Source organism: Telopea speciosissima, chromosome 11, assembly GCF_018873765.1.
Source record: "Telopea speciosissima isolate NSW1024214 ecotype Mountain lineage chromosome 11, Tspe_v1, whole genome shotgun sequence".
Classification (NCBI taxonomy): Eukaryota; Viridiplantae; Streptophyta; class Magnoliopsida; order Proteales; family Proteaceae; genus Telopea; species Telopea speciosissima.
This window is the reverse complement of record NC_057926.1, coordinates 36,158,095-36,175,331: the sequence shown is the minus strand read 5'-3', so window position 1 is coordinate 36,175,331 and position 17,237 is coordinate 36,158,095. Positions and strand designations below refer to the sequence as shown.

At 36.4% G+C, this 17,237-nt stretch overlaps 2 protein-coding genes across 5 annotated transcripts in view; one reads left to right on the top strand and one right to left on the bottom strand.

Moving 5' to 3' along the window:
* Positions 1 to 14,123, top strand: part of LOC122645814 (plastid lipid-associated protein 3, chloroplastic) — a 35,646-nt gene extending 21,523 nt beyond the window's left edge. Inside the window, exons 4-5 of the mRNA XM_043839180.1 lie at positions 11,877 to 11,881; positions 14,111 to 14,123. The gene's annotated coding sequence lies outside the window, so the exon portion shown is untranslated. The remainder of the gene's footprint in view (positions 1 to 11,876; positions 11,882 to 14,110) is intronic.
* Positions 9,603 to 14,260, bottom strand: LOC122645815 (probable transcription factor KAN2). 4 transcript variants are annotated; one of them, XM_043839185.1, is made up of 6 exons: positions 13,212 to 14,260; positions 12,993 to 13,069; positions 12,015 to 12,060; positions 11,640 to 11,790; positions 10,625 to 10,682; positions 9,603 to 10,013 (listed from the first exon to the last, which is right to left on the bottom strand). In XM_043839185.1, the coding sequence occupies exons 1-6, from the start codon at positions 13,840 to 13,842 to the stop codon at positions 9,903 to 9,905; spliced, it is 1,074 nt and encodes a 357-aa protein (XP_043695120.1). In that variant the 5' UTR covers positions 13,843 to 14,260; the 3' UTR covers positions 9,603 to 9,902. The 4 variants fall into 4 exon arrangements, with proteins under 4 accessions (XP_043695120.1, XP_043695118.1, XP_043695117.1 ...); XM_043839183.1 differs by having other exon boundaries at positions 10,625 to 10,685; positions 13,212 to 14,258; XM_043839182.1 differs by having other exon boundaries at positions 9,603 to 10,016; positions 13,212 to 14,257.
* Positions 14,261 to 17,237: the final 2,977 nt, after the last annotated feature.

Sequence of the window (17,237 nt, the reverse complement as noted above, 5' to 3'; positions counted from 1 at the left end):
GGTTTTTATGATCTTTTCTCACCAAAAAACAAATTAGAAAATTACATTATGAGAAAAATTCTTATAAAAAAATTCATACTTCTACATTTTATGCACAATTATACATGTACATGATAAACATTAAATGCAGTCAGATGAGTATATTATAAAAACAACCGCCAATCGATGAATACCTCTCCCTTCTCTTTCAAATCAAAATCTATTGCAATTTGACATGGCCAAAATATTGTATGTTTACCTCAACCCTAATATCCCAATCCTAACATTATCAAAACTAAACCCTAAACCCCCAATCAAGGCAATTGAATGTTTAATTTAGATATAGCTTTCCTTCAAAGTCTTTTTGTCTACCCGATTTACTAGCGCCCGACACACACCACACATTAGGGATGGAGAGTTTTATTTACCATTTTATCCCCCAAATAAAAAAAAAAAAATAAAAATGGATAGTAGATCAAAGTATCACGTATTATTATAACAGGAAGAGCACGACTCTCTATAAGAAAAGCATCCAACGGTGGGGACCATATGGTAGGTCGTACAAATCTGGAGCAAAGCTAAAATAATTTCCTTTTCCCTTCTCTCTCTCTTTTTTTCTCTCTTTCTTTCTTTCTTTCTTTCTGCTTAAAAGTCGTATTTACTTATTCGGAATTGATGAAAGCGCCTCGAGCCGCGCGCCGCTGCAATTCGTGAACGATTCGGTGAAAACAAGGCGTCAATATTGCCAGAAGGAAATCCCAATTTTTTATAATTAAAAAACAAAAGAAGGGAGGAAGGGAGGTGGGGGGACAGAGAGTGTCGCTGTCATCGTCAAACTACACTTCACCAGTCTTATTCAAGAGAGAGAGAGAGAGAGAGAGAGAGAGAGAGAGAGGGGTGATCTGACGGGGCTTTGTCTGGCAGAGAGCGTAAGTTGGAAACGCTAAGATGCGACACGTGACTCAATCGCAGGCCCAGAATAAATGATGGTGTAATCATTATTAAATAATTCTCTCTTTTCTCTCTCCCACTCTACCCCACCTCTCTGCCCTGATCGGCCTTTGCTTCTGCACACCACTACAGGGTACGGACCCTCTCTCTCTCTCTCTCTCTCGTTCATGATTAGGGCTTCTCAAGCCTTATTAGGCAATTTGAATAGAGAGAGAAGATTCTGATCCAGTGGATTTTAAGGTGGATTCCTTCGGAGATTGAAAAACAATCTTTATTGTTGTGAACAACTAAGCCAACATGTAGACCTGTCAGAAATTAAAAAAGTGGCACTGTTCTTTTTACCGCAGCGCGGCGAGTGGGTGTAATGACCATCTTGCCCTTGAAGTGACAGATCCATGTGTCTGGACACAGCCTGCGTTGTGGCACAGAGAACATTCTCCCATAAAAAACAAAAAACTCTATCTATAGTATTTGTTTCTTGATTTTTTTTTGTTTTTTCTTTTTTTCTTAAGTTGGGGTTTGTTCTAACTTATTAACCATAAGCAAAAGATTAATGGAATGTACCTCTTCTAGCAAGACCACTGAGTTAATTTATGGAATGTTCAAGCGAAAATTGAGGATGTTAACATTGTCTTTGCTTTTCGGTCCATTTCTCTTAGCAACCTTCTTTATAAGTTTATCTTTAAACAGATTGAAGAAGGTGGTGTACGATATTGCTAGCATCAATCAAATTGCTTTAATTCCTGGGCATAATATTGGACAACATTCTCCTTAGTCTAGAGGTTGTTAGAGGTCTTGATAGAAAATTCTATCCCCTTGGCCGGTGTTGCTTAAGTTGGATATCCATTAGGCTTTTGACTCTATCAGGTGGCATTACATTAAGAGTACCTTGGAGTCTATGGATTTCCTCCTTATTTTATCCACTGGGTCCTTTAATGTATCTCCACTACCCATATTTCCGTTCTGATTAATGGTACCCCTGTTGGACATTTTGAGACTTCTGTGGGGATTCTCCGAGGGTGTCCCCTCTCCCCCCTCAATTATACATTTTCTATAGAGGGGCTCCCTAGGAATTTCCATCAAAAGATTGAAACGATCTCTCTCATGCCCCTGGGGAAGTTTAGGCTTATGAATCTCACTCGTCTTATATATGCGGTCAATGTGATGATTTTCTCGAAAGCTCAGACGGATTCCATCATTTCTATCATGGACTCTTTTCAGAAGTTTTCTGAGCTATTTGGGATTAGAATCAATCCTCAAAACTTCATCCTCTACATTGCAAGGGATTTCTAATGTTGAGAGGAACATAATTAGAGCCATCTCTAGATTTTCCTTGGGAGTCTCCATGTCACTTATATAGGTTTGCCATTAATTTCCTCGAAGGTTTCTGTGCATCATGATTTTTCCATCCTTGATAGGCGCTGCCTTGACACTGTGAGGCATGCACTGACCACCTTACTCCTGCCCGAGCGCCTTGCTCAAGTGGGGTTAAGGCGGTCGTTGTGCGCCTCACCATGTTTGGACAGCATGGCCCTGTCAGGCAGCTCAGCAGTAGAGGATCTGGATCCCTCCGTAAGAGGCTCCAACTTTGAAAGAGCAAGCTTTTTTCTTATGTTGGTAGAATGAAGCTGATTTGGTCTTTCATGCAACCTTCATATCTACATTGGGTTAGCATCTTCGGGATTCCCAAAACCATCATAAAAAAAATAAAAATTCAAATCATTAATTTGCTCTTTTTTGTGAAAAGGCTAGAACTCAAAATTTTACACATATGTAGTTGGGAATCTGTTTGCCATCCAAAGGATGATGGTGCCTTGGTATTAGGAGAACGAAATTTGTGAATAATGTTGCCTTGATTAAGCTCATTTTGGTGAGTTGCAACAAAATAGGATTCTATCTAGTTGGATGGGATTTACTCTACGATACTAAAAAAAGATTCTCTTTGGATTGTTCATTTCTCTCTGCACTCTTCCTGGTCATGGAGAAAGATACTCCAACTGAGGCCTCTAGTGGTTGGTTCTATGAAGTTCTCCATCAATGACAGGGAGGACACCCTTATCTGGTTGGATTTGTGGCATCCAAAGGTGTTTTAATTTCCCTCTATGGTGTGTGTGTGTGGGGGGAGGGGGGGTCGAATAGGGTAGCAAGGGTAGTCTCTTCCATTATTAGGATGGTTTTTGGGATCCTAGTCCCCCTTATCTCCCCTGTCCTTTCTGAAGCCTAGGCTGACCTCCTCTTGTCCCTGGGAGACCCTGTGGTAGTGGGGATTGTCTAATTTGGACTTTTTGCTCCTTAGGGAGATTTAGTATGGCTTCTGCCTGAAATTTGATTAGATTTAGGCCACCCCTGATTCCTTGGGGTATCTAATTTGGAGGAATGGTTTTATTCATAGACATAGTTTCATTGCTTAGAGGGCCTACAATCCTACCCTTCCAATTCAATCCTTCCTTCAAAGTAGATCCATTCGTATTCCCAATTGCTCCGAAATGTTGAACAACACATCAATCATCTCTTCTTTAGATGCCCTTGTTCAAAAGTTATCTGGGAGGTTATCCTTGCCACGTGTTGGCCTTCCCCTCAACCGACCCATACCTTTTTTACAGAGTGGGCATGAGTGCTATCTCATTTTAAGGAGAAGTCGCAGTGATGCTATTGATTGGCATACTAACTTTTTGTGCTGTCATCTATCATATTTGGTGGAAGAAAAACATGAAAAGATGGTCAAATTCATTATTCAAATAATTGGCAAATTTGATCCTCTAGCAACTTCAAAGTTAGGCAGAAGGCTCTCACAATCCTTGCCCCTATTAAGGAGAGCGAGAGAAACATGCTGATTGCGTCCACTTGGGATGTGCCCCTTCAGTTTATTTCCTCCTACCCCTAGTGTTCTCCTGCTTCGCTGGCCTAAGTTTTTGATAATTACTTTGCTACTCTTTAGAGCTTTGTTTTGGTGTCCTTTTTCTTGTTTTTTGTTCTGGCCTGTAGGTTTTTTGTTCTTTTTGTTAGTAGGCTTTAGTTCCTTTTTTCTTTACCCTTTTGGTTTAGTAAATTTTTTATCAACAAAAAAAATAAAAATAAAAATTACTGAGTTAATTAAATAAGAAACTCCAAAAAACTCATAGATTTTGTAAAAATTTTGCTTCTTCTTCTTGATCCCATTTCAAGGTTTCAATCAATCTTGGATCTAGCCGATTTCAATTGAACTGAAATTCAGAATTAGCTTGAATTTGGCTTTAAAAAGTGTTCTCGATTCATGAAATTAAGCCATCAAAACTAACACATTGTGATCAAGAGGTCATGGGTTCAAGTCTACTAGAAACAGCCTTGATCCAGGCAAAAACAGGGGTAAGACTGCGTACATTATGAACCTCCTCAGACTCTACAGTAACGAAAGCCTCGTATATTATGTACACCCTCTATCAAAACTAATACATTCCTTGGTATAATTAACAAACATAGAGCATAATTAAAGTTTTTTTTTTCTGCAAAACTTTCAGACCTCATAAATAGCTCTAAAAAGAATTGGAAGGGGAATAGAAGGGAAAGAATGTGGAGGAAGAAAGCATCACACGTGACTTTCACGTGACATCACATGTTTTGAGTCAGAATAGAAACTAATTACCCATACACACACACACACCTATACCAATTGCCCAAGTCAAATTCCAATTTCTCCCTATCTTTTTTTTGAAGGTCTAAAAATGTAAGTAAAAAAAGTTGATAGGTAGTAATCATGACAGCAATTATTGCTAAAAGCTTCCCATGCAGGAGTTTTCTTTCACATGTGTCAATAGAAATGTCATACCATAAGCAGCTCATGTCTTTGTTCTCCTAGGAACCATTGGTTTCTATCTTTATTACAACCTCACCTTCAAAGTATCAAAAGAACCCTTAATTAAGAGGGCTTAGAAAGTTGCAGTCATTTTCTCTTTTTACTCATCTCTTTCTTCCTTTCAAATCTATTTAAGCTTGATAGTACTTAATGCTATATGGGCAAATACCTAATTGGAATTACCACTATTGATTAAATCAGAACAAATCCTAAATGGGTTAGATGGTTGGGAGGTTTTGAAAGAAAAACTTGGATTAGAGAAGACAATTAATTTTGAATTAGATAACTCCAAATTCAAAAAGTTTAGTTGGTTTCAATTGATCTAATGTAGAGCTTCTAATTTGGAGTTATATGTATTGTCATTAGTTAGGTTATTCATCCTTTCTAGATTCCAAATGGTAGTTTTTCACTGGATTGTTCATCAATTGGGAGAGTAATTAGGTATCTTCCAAGTGTATGGTGGCTCTGGTACAATAAAAAGAAATATAGAACAACCCTAGCTTTTACCAGAACAAACCCACAATTAGTTAAATGTAAAAGTGTGGGAAGAGGAAAACTCATAATAGAGATACCATTTTATTTGAATTATATATATATATATATATATAAAATTTCAAATGTGAATAGTTTGGCCGGGTTTGATTTATGGTTGGGTTTAATACAGGACTGAACCCGAATTTGAAGAGGGGTTGATGTTTTTTGAGCACCTTTAGGATAAACATTATAATTAGGAGTTAAAAGTATGAGATTTTCTTATTGAGATCATAGTCGGAAAATCAGGTTTTCTGACTCGACTCCTTTTTTAGAAAAACATGGTGACTCGGCCTTGTCAAACCCGGTCAAGGCGAGTCATTTTTTTAATGCAATAAATATGTATAAATTATTAAAAAAATAGAAAAATACAGAAAAGATATGGGAAAACCACAAAAAAAAGAAGAAAGAAATTACATATCAATGCATTTTAGAGTTTGTACCATTGAACAAGAGAAGGGAGTCAAGGAGTTGAGGTTTTCTTACTGTTTTAGAATACATATTTACTATTTTACTCAACTCAATTTCTAAGTGAACCGACTATATGGTTTTTAAAAAAACAATTAAACTCATCGAGTTTGTCATGACTCAGGTAAAAATACCGAGTCGTATATGACTCGGACGATTTATGACCAAGTCTCGTCATTTTTTACCTTGACCTAGTCTACATGACTTTTGACTAGAATTTCCAAAATTTTGACTCAACTCGGGTGACTCGCCCCAGTCAAAACCCAATTTTCACCCTTTTAGCATAACACACTTGTTTTTAATGAGAGTAAATCTGGTCATATCACATATACGTATACTTGGAAAATATGCAAAACAATGACATCTTTTGATAATCATACAAATCACTTTCAATTTAATTTTGAATTTTTTTAGGGATAAGATAAGTGGAAATCAAAAGAAAATTTTGCAAGTGAATTGTAGTTGTGATGCAAAATTATCCTTTCTAGATTCTGAATGATCCTTTTTGTCAACTTGTTCATAAGTTACAGTTAGGTAACTTGCAAATGAATTGTGGTTGTGATGCAATAAAGGGAAGTCTACAGTAACATAACACTATTTTTCATTGAATGTTTCCTTTTGGAGTTTTTCAATGAGGAGTGTGGACACAAGTAGCCAAAGTTTTCCACTATGTCTTATGTGGTGTCTCATTGTTTGTGATCCTGTTGGTTTGTGATATTTTTTTTTTCTGATTTCTCAATGGTAAGGATAGGGATAGTTCAGCCTCTGCATTTGCTCTAAGTAGTTGTGCCCATTAGAGGTCAGAACAGTCTCTGATCAATTATTAGATAAGTTAAGAAACACATTAATCTTAAGGGATGAGTGGAGAAGAATTATAACTAGAATACCTTAATGCCTATAACCTGTTTTGTACAAAAGCATTTGGCTAGATAAGAAAATTTTGGTGCATATGGGGCCTACCACACTTATGATCATGTGCTATTGTCTTCTCTTATCATCCTAGAACCAAAAAAGCTCAAGCTAGAGAATTCATAGCCCTTCATCACTAGTATCAGAAGAGTATTTATGACACATGAATGGTACATACATCCATGGGAGGCTTTCTAAATTTAAGGATAAGTTTAGCAGATCAGAATTCTTTTTGATAACCAACTAAAAAAGGGTCCCTAGCTTGATAATTAGTACAACTGTTAGTATGAGACTTGTACAGATCCTGACAAACCCTAGTTTGTCAAGAAATAGTGTTTAATAGAGTCTTGTTTTGTAGTAAAATGACTCTTGTACAATGATGGAATCTCCTTGTTGGGTATGTGTTGAGCCATGATTGGTTTGCAGAAAGCTCTCTGTTCCTGTATTGATCCTCTGAATAACCACAGAAAGCTTTTCAATTACTTTGCTGGATTAGATTCACTAAGGAGCAGAAAGAATTGAATGATTAGGAGTTCTTCATGAGAAAGTACAATAGAAAATACTGTGATTAGTGCAGTTTTAAACAAAGTAAGTCTGACAATATATAATATCCTTTGTACTTAAAAGCAGTTGTACATGTGGTGCGTTAATATTTGTTGTTCATTAATTACCAATTTAAAGTACGTAATGGTTGTAATAGCAAAAGGTAATGTGACATCCAGATTGGATTTGAAGGAACCTAATACCCTAGTTAGAAAATAAATTACTTGCTTTAAAGCTTCTGCCTAAGCCTTCAATATTCCTCATTAAGAGATGTTAGTTCTTAGCAATAGTTTCTTCACAATGATTAATTGGGGCTTTTTTAAGATAAAGTCTAGACTAAAGGGCTTCTTAGCATAACCCATTATTTCTCCACCATTGTTAAGCCTACCTGCCATCTAAGTGGTGTAGACTCAAGGGCAATATTTAGATGAAGTATAGGGTCAAGGGCTTACTTCATTCATACTAAAAGCAGGTTTAAGAGCTATAGCAAGAGATTAAACAAAAAATATACCTGTTATATTCATATAAAAGATTTTTGTATCATAATTAATTGTCACCATATGCTTGGTACCAACCAGATTTCAGACTCCAAATTACCTATATTTTATAGTCCTTCTTTTGGTTCAAAGCTAAAATGTGTCCTAGAAAGTGTTCTAATGTTAGTTGAGAAAAGGGCATACCATCAAGCAGAGGCCATACATAACCACAGTAAATTTAATCATAGAAGGGAAGGAGGGAAAAAAAACAAAAAAAGCATTGTCAACAACATTCTATGGATTGAATGTGTGGCTCAAATTTGAAGAGAGGATTACCTTACTTAAATTCAGTTCCCTCAAGAGGGTCATGGCTTATAATTTCAAAAGGGCATATCTATTGAACGAGGCTCCCGTCACTACAGGGTCTGGGGAGGGTCATAATGTACATAGCAGTCTTACCCCTGCTTTCGCAGAGAGGCTGTTTCCATACTTGAACCTATAACCACTTGGTCACAATGAAGTAACCTTGCCGTTGCACCAACTCCCGCCTCTTTATGGCTTATAATTTCCTTTTACACTAATTGTTTATTCGACAAGAGATCGCTGCCTGGTCGTTTACCGGCTGTACCAGTGCCGGTTCCAATAAAAGCACGAGCAGGAACATTTGACTAAATGGGATTTTTTAGTTAATTGGAGACTGGGCGATAATTTCGTGCGATCTTATGTCTGGACGTAATAACCATGTGACAGGTTAACATTTATTTTCCTTTGTTTATTTATTTATAGGTTGTTTGTGAAGAGTACATAGTTGGTTAAGATATATGCCTCTTCTTTCTCCATTTATGCAATTGGAGATACAATTCTTTTGTTGTTGATTGTGAATAGCAAAAGAAGTTTGGAATGAAATTTGAAGGAATGTGATGATCTTTAATGACATGGTAGATGAATTATCACCTTTCCATCTTTTGTGTCAGGTGAACTAGTAAAAAAATTTAAAGTATTTGGTTGCCTTATAAGTCAATTTCCTTCCTTGCAGCCCTATATAAGCTAAATATTGTCTGATTAAATTTCTAGGGGAAATTGTGGATTACATATCCTACTTAGTTGAAATTTTAATGCCAGTGAATATCAACTAAGTAATGTAATTCAGATTTAGAGGTTTTGCTTCAAAACTTTGCCAAAACCAAAAGTTCCCCAGAAGGGTAGCTTTATTTCTAAGTATGAGAACAAGAGCTTTTATATCAATCATCAAGAAAAAAAGATTGTGACTAAAGCAGCACAACAGAGAAAGATTATATAAGGTTGCTTTCTCAAACTAAATAGAAATTTAAGGATTTCAAGAACTTTTAGCAACAATTTTACTTAGTCATACATCTTCAGATCCTTTCACTAATAAAAGAAACTAGGTAGCTAGGCCAAAGCAGGTGATAAGATTTTGAATTATAATCCACAAAATGGCAAACACAAAGACACATAAGACTTGAGAGGGACTGGTGCAATACAGACAAAGACAAACCATCATGAGAACATCAATTAAATTTATAGGACTGGTGGAGCTTTACCACTGTTACATCATATGATCTCTTTATCAAGAATGTCTCCAAATGAGTATATTACAATCAAACTCTTGGTTCTTTCTTTTAAACCATTTGATTTTAAAGAAATCATTTTTGTGTTTTCTTTCTTTTCCCCTTTCTCCTCTGATCTTTCTCTTTGTTTGAAAAATGTTAAAGTAAAGCACGTGCAAATGCCCAATAACAAACAAAGAGCTCCCCAATCCTTTTGCTTAGAATTCAATTTTTTTTTTGGTTATGAAAAGGGTCCCATTGCAATTACCGAGGTTCACACCCCACTTTAAGATAATTAAAGGACCTCTCTCTTTCTCTCTACCTCTTTCTAAAGTTGAAAACATATAAAATCAATTAGATTTCATATTTACGTAGGAATATAATATGGTGCCTTGGTTCTTACAGCTTGCTAGGAAGGAGATGCTTTTTTCAACCTTCTCTCTTTTTTTTTTTTTTTTTTTTTTTTTTTCTGCTTTCTGTCTCTTTTGTCTCTTTGTCTTTCTTTCACTCTCTTTTTCTTGCTTTTCCTTTCCTTTCCCTTCTTTCCTCTTTTTTTTCCTGATTTTCAAGTGGGCACCTGATTTGTCATCACCAGCCCTTCAGAGATTATGATTTCAAAATGAGTACTCTTAACTGAAGTTGATATCAAAGTGATCTGCCCAAGGTGAAATCCAGATTGGGCTTCTTGGGGCTTGTTCCTGAGAGACTTGATGAGCTCATATCTGATATGCTTTCATAGTGTTGGCACTTTGGGTCTTTCTGAAAAAATATAAAGAAAAGGAAAGAAAAAAGAAAAAAAAAAGTTAAGAAAGATACTACGGATGACAGTGAATATTGCACATTTTACAGAGTCCAGCAAGAGAATATATACCATGAACCACTTCAATATCAAAGCAATTGATCTGGGTTGTCCATCACCTTCATCTTGATGGGCATTTCCCAAACTATCCAAAGGGGAAGAAGATCTTAACCTTCAAATCTAAAACTAATTGAAGGGAATGACCACTGATGATTCCCTGTTCTAGTAGTACAGTACTAAGGGTAGGGTTCATTAAAGACTGTGGAAGTTGGAATGCTCTTTGACTAAGTCTACTGTCAATTGATGAAAAATTTTTCAAAGCTTTCCACATCCCATGAAATCACTTCAATTTGGAGAAAAATACAGAAGTACCCCTTAACTCCTTAAGTGATCAAATTACTCTTTGAAAGGTCTTTGTCTTTTCTATTCTCTTTACCTTTCTTATCTTGGTAACTGAAAAGAGATAATAGATATTATTCCTTCAATATTCCAATGGACAGTTTTCAAATTTGGTTAAATTTTGCAAGATCAAATCTATTATGGTAGAAGAAGGGTTTTAAGTGGGTACCTCAAAAGGTGATGTGCTTCCTTCAGAATCTCTGGGTTTGCCATGCAACCAAGCTTCTCTGCTGCAAAACCAACAACACACAAAGGAATAATTTTTTCTATCAGTGAAAGCCATACAGCATGAAAAAAGCAAATCCAGAAAAGAAACCCTCTTTTACTATTAACTTGTTTACAGCTCCTTGTCTAGCTTTATCATTTGTGTTGATTGAAAATAAAGTTAAACTCCTCCCCACCATGTGATAGCCCATTATCCATAACAAGAAACTACAAGGAAGCTTCATAAAATTTAGCTTTGGCACCCAAGGTTCTACCTTAACAGTGCCCCCACAAAATCCCAAGGAAAGAGAGATATCTCCATTTCAAGAGTATTTGTCATTGGGATTCATGTCTTTGAATGTAGAAGAGAATAATTTCTTCACTTTCTTTTTTGAACTTCTAGAAGGAATTATTATACCATCATGAAGTTTCACTGTTCTCCTGATCATGGACAGATAGAACAATGCTGTGATATATATCCTTGCTAGAGTTTCTTTTTGTGATCACTTGCATGGATGTATAAGTCTGTGCACATAAGACAGAGAGAGAGAGAGAGAGAGAGAGAGAGAGAGAGAGAGAGATTACAAAACCTATGAAGATGAAAGTATGAAACATTACAAAACCTCATCCAATTACTCTACAGTGGCACCCTTTGTTAACACTTTGATTGCAATGAAAATTTGATAAAATAATAAAATATAAAATCACAATACTAATAAGAAGAAGGGAATGAGAGAAAATGAAAGTCATTAAATCTCTTTCCTAAGGTTCATCCTTCAAGTTACCCATGTCAGAAGAATGGAAGTCCACTCTTTTATTCAGTGAGTTGTTATGCTGATAAATATAAGACATAAGTAACCATTAAATTTCTAGTTGGCAAGTAATAAGAATGATCAAATAACTGGGTATTTAGAGAACATTTCTGGAAACTAGGTATTAGAGAGGATAATGAAATGGGTTAAAGTAGAATATGGGTTAACCTGGAAGAATTGCTCCAGAGGCCACAATAATCCTTGTCTACCCTCCTTCCCTGCTGAACTGAAGATTCAGAAGATCTTGGATTATTATTGTCAAGCATCATATCATCTGAAATTTCTCCAGCTGATCCATTTTCAAATCCATCTGGTTGGCCTGGATGATTAATAGAAAATTAATGAAATAAGAAAGGAACAAACACAAATTATTTGTCCCAAAAACTGAGGAATAAAGAAAAAGAGAGGGGGTGGGGTGGGAGGTGGGTGGGGGGAGGGGGAGGGGGAGGGGAATGAAATCCTCCCCTTCTCCCTGCAAAACTTAAAACACATTTAATAAGAACAATCAGAACAAGGTAGAGACATAAATATATAATTGTTTACCCGAAGAGGTAGGAGGTCTATCTGTGGTCTTTACAGTTCTATACATCTGAAACCATAACCACAAAAATAATCCCACATAAGTAAGTCAAAAAGATTATAGAAATCAAAAAAGACAAAGACAAGCCCAAACAAAAAACCAAAAATTTTTTTATCTCTAGTTGTAATTCCCTATAGAAGAAGGTGCAAGTACCAGCAGTGTGTGCAGGTATCCTCCAAAATCGAGGACCATATGGATGTATCATTTAAGCATGCATGCATGTATGTATGTATTTATGTATATGATGTTAACCATGGTTATGTGTGTTTGGTCAGGGAACCCGAGGGAAGAGATAGAAATCATTGAGAAATGATGGTGTTCGTACTTCTACATATTTGCTATTTTTCATGCACAGAAAGGAAAAAAAAAAAGTCTTTTAAACAAACAAAACCCAGGTCATAAGAAGCTTCCCCAATCCCCAAGTTTTAAATCAAGTAAAAACAGGGTCAGAATCGGGTTGGCTCGTTCAAGACTCGTTTTTGAAGGTCTTGGGCTTTGTCTTACTCGTCTTCTGAAATCTGTTTTTCTTAATTTTTTTTCTTTTCTTTTGTTAGATGGGTTTCTTCTGCCAAGCAAAAAGCTGTTTCTTAACTTGCAGAAACCCACACATCATCAAAGGGAAACAAAAAAAAGAGAGAGAAGAGCTGAGAGAGCTTCGTGTGGAAGACCCTTTCCCAGAGAAACCTTGGAATTCGCAATGCCTGTGATGAGGGATTAATACTTTCCAGTGATGAAAACCAGAAAAAAATAAAAAAAATAAAAAAAAATTGCTGTCTTCAGCTTACAAACACCACTAGAAATGCATCAAAGAATATAGCTCAAAAGAGTAGAAAATCAAGAACAAATTTTAAAAATCTAGGAAAATTTTGAAACCTATTTGGTTCTGATTCTTAAGAAAAGAACCCAATTTGAGATAACTAAAAATTTAGTGACCCTTTTACCTGTAAATGGGATTTGACATGAGCCAAGGTTAGATCTTTCACATCCATGAGCTCTAGAACCGACTTGGGTGTAGCCCCTACAAACCCAACACAAATTTAAAAATAAATAAATAAATCAATTAAAGATAAATTAAAGAAGCAGTGGGAGAGTAGAGAAAAGGAATTGTAAAGAAAAGGGGGAAAGGAAAGGAAAGAACAAAAGAAAGGGTTGAAGCCTACTTTCATGGCCACCTAACAACTCAACAGCATGAACAAAGCGAGCATGAAGGGTGCTAGTCCATCTCATTCGAGGAGCTCTCATGCTTCTTTTGGCAGGAAACCTTGAGAAAAATCTTGATCTCATCATGTTTTGGGGTTGGAATGAAGTTGAAGAAGAAGTAGTAGTTGTAGTTGATGCAGAAGAATCTAGTGGTTGTTGTTGTTGGACATAAGGGAAGGAAGGAAGGTTATGGTAAACAGGAATTCCTCTTATGGGTCTTAAGAATCCAAGCTCTTGATGAAGTCCTTGTTGTTGTTGCTGGTGAAGAACTTGATGTTGCCTTTGGTTTTGTAGTGGTTGAATAAGATTTCCATTACCATGGAGAAGAAGATGATGAAGATGGTTGGAGTTAGAATCTAAGGAAGAAGAAGAAGAAGAAGAAGCCCTTGGATTTGCCAAGGAAAGCTCAAAAGAGGTGTCAGGCTTTGAATCTATTATGGTGGAACCAATGGTGTTATTGGAATCTAAAGCTCTCCTCCAAAAACCAAAATCCATCTCTTCATCTGTTTTCCTCCAAGCTGTGGTGGATTTGCTGTTGGGAGGACTAATTTGAAGAGATAAATCAGGTTGAGCAGGGAAAAGCTCCATCATAAGTGGAAGGGAACAGATAGCTCTGAAATCTTTTTTGCCCCTTTTCTTCCTTCCTTCTTCTCCTCAGCTAACTTCTCTTCTTCCTTTTACCTCACTTATGGATAGATGAGAAGGATTACTCTTGGGTAGTTTCAAAGGTGTCGGTGATGTGATTTCATGGAAAATTATTTGGGTTTTGTTCAGATGGGTTTTGATGAACTAAGGAGATGGTTTTAGTTGCAGGGATTTGAAAGTTTGGGGGTAAGAGAGGGGACAAAGAGGAAGAGAGAAGAGCGGAGGACAAGGTCTGAAGTTAAATGGTTGTTTCTAGCTTGTTTGTGTGAAGTATATGTGAGAAAATGACACTTAGGGAGAGAGAGAGAGAGAGAGAGAGAGAGAGAGAGTGAGAACAGTTTTCTTTCTTTTGTGGACGTGGGTGTACAAGAGAGAGAGAGAGTTAAGAAGAGAGGAAAAGGAGAGAGGGCTGTTTCTTTTGTGGACGTGGGGGTTGGGAGAGAGAGAGAGAGAGAGAGAGAGAGAAAGAAAGAAAGAAAGAAAGAGAGATGAAAAGAAATAAAGGGGGAGAGAGAGATGAAAAGAAATAAAGAAAATAACTTGAGACTGGATTCCTTTTTACTCCTTTTTCTTGTTTTCTTTGAAAGAAAAGGAAATTTTAGTACAAGCTTTAACGTGTACAAATGTCTCTCAAGTCTCAACTACTAAGGCCTACCAGGGTACCTTCCTTCCTTCCCCCTCTCCTTACTCTTTGATTGAATTGAAAGTTTGGTTGGTACTCCTTTCCATTTAACCCTAATTTTCACTTGATATAACTCTAATTTCCAAATCTTGGCCTTTGGTTATTTCCCATTTATAACCCTTCATGATTTTCATAGTGAAACAACTACTTCTCTCCATCCAAAAAGATTCACATCCCTTTCACCCCACATTCCCTTCTCCCACCCCCCATACTTCAGATTTTCTACTTTCCTCTTTAAGATCCACCTCATCATTCCATCTGAATTTGGTTAATAGATGAAGCTCTCTCTCTTGAACCATCTGTCTTTGTCCCAAGAGCTGGACCGGTCTGTCTTGGTCAACCCAAGATTCAATGAACCAGCACCAGAATGGGCAGGCCAATACTGCACTACGGGCACTATAGGCATTAGCCGCCTTTGACTGAATCTCTTCAGATGCATTAGTGTTGTTTTAACCCCCGCATAACCCCCCTCCACGCGGTGTAGAGCCTGAGATCAAACTCGAGAATCCTCGGTCAAACAAGAATTTTCATGTCCCAGTTCTAATACTACTTGTTAGAGACTTGGATAGAATTCATCCTTAAAAACTGACCATTAACGAGAGAATGCCCAAGTGCTTTCTAATGCTCGCATAACTCACCCTAATCCGATGTAGGGCAAAAAAACACTGGTTGCACGAAATTGGTTTTTCGTCTACAGATTGTAGATATTACTTGTCCTAAAATGGACTGGTTATTATGGTAGATTTTGCAGGCTCTATTGGTAAGTATTCCTTTCTTACAATTTTATTTGGTTTCCTTGTTTATCTTATTACCTTTAAAATTTAGATTTGGATCCTCTGCGGCCTGGGGTTGAGCGGCCATCGTGTTGTTCTCAACTCATAGGCCGCCACGTGGATTTGATGCCAATCTAATGGTTGGTAGATGAGCTTAATTTAAAATTCAAAACTACCACTCAAAATAAAAAATAAAATTATCAGGTCATCGTCTATCAACCATTGAATTGGCAGCAAATCCACATGACGGCCTATGAATTGAGTGTAGCACGATGACCGCAAAGGATCCAAATCCCTGAACTCTCATACTCGATATGACAGATTCACATTCCCATCATTCCCATCAGTTTTACCACTTGATTGATGCCTTTCAATAGGATGGGATTAAACTCAAATGAACATGCTAATTAAACCACTCTAACCATCCGACGGTTGAAAAAAAATTTCCATAACAGTTGAAATGTCTATGATGGTGAGGATATAAGGGTCTGATCAATCCTTCTGTTACATCCATCGTACATTGGTAGGTGATGATAGACAGATATACTGTTTTGAATGAACGTAAGGGGTCAGTTGAGATGTCTTAAGTGAGTATCTACGGCTGAGATCAATCCTTTTGAGTGCTTAAATTGACCATGCAGCCGTAATTGATGTTGGACATAAATAATGTCTTTCTCCTTAAATTCATAGATTTGAATGATGCATGTGAAGCTATCAAATACAAGTCAGTGCTCTATCATTCCTTACTTCTCCTTATTTGGGGAGTGTTTGGAAGCAATTCATTATTCCTGACCCAACCCAATCCTCTTCTGGTTCTTAATTGGATTGAAAAGTATAGTAGAATCGCATAGACACCTCATTTTGTCACCTCAGAGATATGAGCAATAATGATGAATAGGTATCCTAGGAATATAGTCCAGCTTATAATTTGCGAGGTCTTGTGTAACTCAAATGATGGTTTTGAGTCATCATTCCAAGGCACTGAGAAAATTGACAAAATTTACCAAAATGCTCTTGAAAGGTTGATTGGTCAAACTTAATGATTAGCTGTGGATCAAGACCGAGTTTCCCTCCACCCACGGGCTAGAGAAGGTGGGAAAGGATATCGGGAGAGTATTTGGAACATACTAAAACCTTAGGAGGAGTTTGTACGAATACTAAGATGATGGGTGAATAGTCCTCTACGGATGGAGGGAAACTTAATCCTAAAATTAAATACATAATATTTGAAAATGATTAAGAAAAATGAAAAGATTTAGAAATTAGTTTATGAAAAATTTCATCTTGACTTAATTGGTTTTGCTTTCAAAAAGATTTTTCAATCCATTTTTTTGTTTGGCTAAACTGGTTGTCAATTTTCAATAATTGAAAAGTATTTAGAAAGAAATTTCCAAAAATAGAAAATTCATGAAATAGAAATTTAGGGATCAAACGTTCGTCAACAATACTTAAGGTCTTGAGGCAGGTTTTATAGATAACTTTGAAAAGGGAAGAGTGAATCAGAAAATGTTGAATTTAGGATGTTTCAATAACAAGTAGATTTATTTTTTTATTTTATTTAGTTGATTAGGAATATTTTGTACATGAATAAAATTTCTGTTCTTTTAATGTTAGAAATCTAGGATTTAGTTTCAGATTTCTGATAATTTGTAAGTTGGGTTAATTTTGGTAATCATATATAAGTTAATAATTTAGGAAAATTAACTCCCTTTCTTCTTTATTTTAATTCAATTTATTTTTATATGCTTTCGCTTTGCTCATGTTAAATTTGTTGATTTAGGAATATAAATTACTAACTAAAAATTAAAAAAAAAAAAAACAAAATAGGAAGACCGGTTTAACCAATTGGATCAGGATAGCTAACCTTTTCTCTGATCCACAACTTT